Below are 6,000 nucleotides of genomic sequence, written 5' to 3'. Positions count from 1 at the left end.
TTCCACATACTCTGGTTGACAATTATGAATAAATGATGGTCCTTGACCTTATCTGTATGTAGTTGCTAAAAATTTACTTTTTTCTTAAATGGTGGAGGCGATGGGAAATCAAGGAAGTTTGTAGTATTGGAAAAAGCACTAACTACTTCAAGCAGTCAATATGACAATCATAATTGTACACGGTAAGAAATGCATGGCGTTTATTACAATGCTGATATGGTATAAAGATTGATACTCAAACAATATCTGATAATACAATATTTCTAAAAAATCTATGACTATGGCGTTATTTTTTACAACACTGTTTGGTCAAAAAACTTTGGCCCCACTTACATTAGCAAATATTTATTTCAACTCGACAGTCTAGTCTTGAGTCGCATACTGCATTGCAGATGTCGCAATGCTATTGGTTTTTCTCGCTATAATTTTTGGCGCGTTTATCAATACGCATTCTTAAACTGCGATCCTATTCAGTATAGGTATAACCGCTGTGTTTGTTGTCACACTGCTCGTCACTCTTTCTACTCTTTAACTACTTTGTCATTTTGTCTTTGCCATCGTAGCAGTGACATTACAGTGTTAAATAGGCGTATTCGCCAGAAGTGTTGTGGATATCACCAGTCAGGGTAGACCGGACATCCATACTGGCATCGGCCCATGCGTTATAACTGTTGCTCATGTTCCGATACATTTAATGGTAAAATTATCTTTTTTTTAAATTTAATAGCAAATCAAAAGCATCGAAACCATACAGTATTGATTTTAAGCCAATACTTACATAGTGATACCATACACGCTTAAATTTTACAAAAAAGCACCGTTAGTACATCATTAAAAGAATGAAAAGGGCCATTTTTATTCAGGGCAGTACATTTGTAGATTATTATTATTTGGGCATTTGTGCATAGAATATTAAAGCATCGATTAAGTGCTAAGCGCCAGAATGGTTTTATTTCTATTTTTAGATTAAATTTTCCAAGAACAGCAAGTTAATAAATCATCTTGAATCACCTTGTAGACAGAGAATTTAACATAATAATTTAAAAAAATGTATTAATTGTTTTATTATATAATCTGTTGCAAAAAGAAACCATTTATTTACACCAAACATAAAGCAAAAAAGTAAATAAGTCATAAATCAAAAATAATACTTAAAGAAGTAAACACACTTTACCTAACATCGTAGACATCTTCTTATAATAAAAACAAACATCACAAAATACTTTACCTTGATTATAATAACTTCTCGGACGCAACAAACAGCATCACATAAGTAATACAAAAACCTACATTAAAAAAAAAAAAAACAACAACAACATAAAAACTTAACATGGAGTATGGATTTGGAAGTATATAACCTAACCAAACATGTACTGGGGTTTTCCTAGTACACGGCAAAATCAAAATATTAAACATATAGGTAAAACACGACTTTGCACGAGGTATTGTTGATGATGGTCGGTTTGAAAAACAAGTTTGTATTTATCTATATACTTAAACATTTGTCGACTCAGTAGTATCAGTGATATTGCTACGGTTATATTAGTTTGTGTGTTTACACTGGATGAAAAACAAAGCACATAGAATATACGAGACATTTAAAACTGTTTTTCTTCTGTCATGTCTTCATGTTTTTTTGAATAAGTTCTTGTTTTTATAAAAGAAGTATCAATTGTTTGAGAGTTTCATGGAATAAAATCATCATTCATTTGTTTTCAAGTAGTGTTATGGAATAACGTTATTCAATTGTTGTTTTTTTCAATCAACTGTCATTTGTTAGTTAGTTTGTTTTGTTTTAAGTTTCATGGAATAAAAATTCATTTGTTTTGTGATATAATGTGAATTTTATATAAAATACCAAAGAAATAAAAATGTGTTTAAATAAATTAATAGTGTCATTTTTAATTTTAATTATTATAAATAATTGTAATACAATATCGGAATCCGATTATGCACATTGTTTAATACCAAATGTTACAAGAGTTTTATTTAATCGTTCAATACGAACGCGAACAGGTGAATTATATGATAAATTCCAATATATTCAAATGAGTTCGGAGGAATCGGGACAATTAGAATATTATAATAAACAATGTTTATGTAGAAATAAATTATGCGTACGAAAATGTTGTTCAAATGATGAAATACATGTTAAAGAAAATCGAAAGTTACAATGTAATATATCAGAAAATGCAAATTTTACGAAATTAAACCTGGATTTTTATAATTTTACAAAGGAAGCGAATAGTTTAGTTAATGATTCTATGATACAATTAATTGATGGGAGTCCGTGTGCGCGCGGGAAATATCGTATGTCGAAAGAAGATGGTGAATTATATTATTTGCAATATAATACGGGATTTTTATATACAATTGAAGAAGAGACCCAGGAAGAATTGTTTCAGACAACTAACGTAGACACGTTTTACACGTGGAATGAATATTGTATAGAGAATAAATTAACTGGCGATGGAGACTGGGAAACGGATTATTTTGTGTGTTTTCCAAGTGAAGTTGAACCAGAACAGCTTATGGTGTATCAGCCTTTAGCCATTGGTATGTTTTATCTGAATGTTATTTTTGTTTATTATAGGTCATTTTTTTTGCTTCTGCCTTCGAAAAAGCTGGAAATTATTTAAGTTGGAAATTTGTAAGTGAAATCTGTGAACTACATATCGAAAAGTTAGTTTTCCATTTTTCAAAGCTGTGATTTTGTCGGGTCTATCATGTTCGCAGAAAAATTCTGTAATTCAGCCATGGCCACATGAGACGCACGCAAGTGATTCAAGGGTTGAAGTAAAGAAAAAATTTTTCTAGGAAAAATGGTCATTTTAAAAATATGTGGCAGTTAAGAGGTCGCTGATCACACAGTTTACTGGTAAATTTTTCCTTATTTCAGCAAATATATTCCAAGATATAAACGAGCAAATTAGGCACTCTTATCTGCCACCATCTTACGGTCTATTGGAGTAGAAGATATCAATAATAATTATAATATTTTTAAATTAACCAAATCGTTTTATTATAATAGGTACCAAATTTAGACTGAAACTAAGATAAGATATCTCTCTTAGTCCTTAGAACTAAAATGTTAGTTCATAGAAATTAAGTTCCTAATGATAGCAATTTATATAAAAGGGTTTTTTTTTTGCCAAATTTAAGAACTGCAGAGAAAATGCCTTCCGATCTTCTTTAGTAGCCCATTTATCAAAGCCCTTTTATTTTACTGATACAGTTTTTATTAGTTTTTATTTTAAATTTCAATCATTATCTTATTTGAAAAGGCGAATCATGACCCTGTTGAAAGGTCGTGATCCAGTCTTTGAATTCAAGTATTAGTTTAACAAAAATTACCATTTTTAATTACTTGATTTTCCATTTTCATTCAATAACAATGCATCAAGGCGAAAGTCATTTAATTATATAATTTTTCTTCACGCATGGATAAATATTTGCTATTTTTACGTAAAAATATTACTTATTATTAGCTACAATCAGTCCGTTATGATAAAAATGAAATATTCCCTAAACATCAACCGCTAAGAGGATTAAAATGGGATATTAAATAAAAAACATTTTTCAAATAGACCAACCGAGAAGATAAACGAATTAAGGCGCAAAAATATCTTCTTAGCATATATCTTGAATTGAAATGGAAGACTACGGGCTGGAATCTTGGCAACGATACGATGCCAATAATAATGAACATGGCAATGAATTAATTAAGGTGGGGGGATGTTTAGGACTGTAACAAGTATATTTATTTGTGAAGAAGTAATTTTTCTTCACGAAATCCAAGCGAATATCTTTAAAAGGCGTTTATAAAGAACGTTTATATATATACTGGCGATAAGTTGAGACAAGATAATGATTTGGCGATATTCGTCTCACATACTTACATGAGTCATAAATAAAGTTCATGAGACTTCAATAAAGTCATAAAATGTATATTATATTTTACTGCTCACGATATTGTTGCGAAAATATATTACTTTGGGTGTAAACTGAATTAAAAAAATTCTTTTTATAAACCATTTGTCCAAATAGGTCAAGCAAAAAAAGTTTACTAATCACAAAAAAATCTCAAAAATTGTTGTTTATCAGTGAATCGTTCTTACAAAAAGAACTTAGACTAAAACCTCAATTTTCAAACGTAATAAAAAAAATATGAATTCATGATAATAACTAGTAATGAGCGAAATAAGTCTCGATCCGGCAGTCGTGATTTGCTCTTACAAATTTTTCGTGAACAATATATTTATCACTTCGACAAGACCAGTACCAAGACCAATCAACGGAGAATCAAGACCAAGACGAAACTCTGCAGGACCGGGACCTAATGTTGCAAGACCAAGATTTGTAACAAGACTTTTACCAAACCTGAGCCTTACTTTATTATACCCAAGTAAATTTTTCTTTCGCCTTTTAAGTAAAACCAGAAAACTTTCGGTATAACACAGTTTGGGTGACAAACATTGACTTTAAATAATATAAATGTAGATAATTGATTAATTTTGTAGCGATGATTAAAAGTAAGACTCTAAAAATTCTGAAATAATCAAATTAATACAATATAAGACTTAATCAATTCTTAACAGCTCAAAATATTGCTGATGCAAGATCAAAATCAAGAATCGATTAATCCAAGATTGAGATTATTTTTGCAAGACCAAGACATATTTTTGGAATAAAAAGACCCAGAATAATTAGTGAATAATTAGGATTTTAGTGAATATTATTGAGTATGAAACTCAGTCTCATTTTTTAGTCTTAACGGTTCTAGCTTATCTAGCAATTATTATTTACACACATAATGTTTAATCTTATTTCCTTGCGTCTTGTAGTTTTCTTTGTGGTTTACATTGTACAAACGCTTCCTCTAATTTGACGTAAGTCATTCAGATAAACAAAGTAAAGTTTTGATAGCTTCATTGATATTTAAATACACAAATTTTTCTATATATACTAAAATATCTTAGTCGACTCAGCAGTGTCAGTGATATTGCGCGGATGTGTATAGCAATACATGCTTATATAAAAAGAATACCTTAAACCTAACTGTTTATTGTTGCTCATAGGTAATTACATAACAAATAAAATTCAATTGTTTTATGGAATACAGTGCTCATTGATTGTTTTTGAAGAAATATCATGGAATATTAATATGGAATAAGTATCAATTGTTTATTAGTTTCATGGAATAAATCGAAAAACATTGGATTTTAAGAAGTGTTATGGAATAATCTTATTCATTTGTTGTTCTTTTAAATTTAATCATTTGTTTGTTTCATGGAATAAATATTCAGTATTTTTTGTGATAATATGTGAATTTTATATAAAAGTACCAAAGAAATAAATAAATATGTATTTTAATCATTTAATAGTGTCATTTTTAATTTTTATAATTATAAATAATTGTAATACAATATCTGAATTCGATTATAAACATTGTTTAATACCGAATGTCACCCAAGTTTTCGCTAATAATAATGCAATAAGAACCAGTACAAATGAATTGTATGATAAATTTCAATACATACAATTGAGCACAGAAGAATCGGGGCTATTGAAATACTACAATAAAACATGTTTATGTGAAAATAGATTATGCGTTCGAAAATGTTGTTCAAATGATGAAATACATATTAAAGAAAATAGAAAGTTACAATGTAATATATCAGAAAATGTAAATTTTACCAAAAACTTGGACTTTTATAATTTTACAAAGGACGCGAGTAGTTTAGTTAATGATTCTATGATACGTTTAATTGATGGAAATTCGTGTGTTAGTGGGAAACAACGATTAACGCAAGAAGATGGAAGTTTCTATTTGCAATATAATACGGGAAAGTTGTATCTATTTGATGAAGAATTACAGAGAGGAACGTTTGTGTCGTGGAATGACTATTGTATAGAGAATAAATTAAAGGATGATGGTGATTGGGAAACAGATTACTTCATGTGTTTTCCTAGTGATGTTCAAGTCGCAGACCCTGTAGT

General features: G+C 29.4%; 1 protein-coding gene across 1 annotated transcript in view; it reads left to right on the top strand.

Moving 5' to 3' along the window:
* The first annotated feature begins 1,946 nt into the window (after nt 1-1,946).
* The window catches only part of LOC123297397 (G-protein coupled receptor Mth2-like), an 82,927-nt gene continuing 78,873 nt past the window's right edge, over nt 1,947-6,000 (top strand). Inside the window, exon 1 of the mRNA XM_044879045.1 lies at nt 1,947-2,556. Within this exon, the coding sequence (XP_044734980.1) occupies nt 2,049-2,556 (508 nt within the window). The 5' untranslated portion in view covers nt 1,947-2,048. The remainder of the gene's footprint in view (nt 2,557-6,000) is intronic.

The sequence above is a fragment of the Chrysoperla carnea genome, chromosome 4 (genome assembly GCF_905475395.1).
Source record: "Chrysoperla carnea chromosome 4, inChrCarn1.1, whole genome shotgun sequence".
Lineage (NCBI taxonomy): Eukaryota > Metazoa > Arthropoda > Insecta > Neuroptera > Chrysopidae > Chrysoperla > Chrysoperla carnea.
Note: the sequence above shows the minus strand (reverse complement) of the source record. Positions and strands in the feature narration are given on the sequence as shown.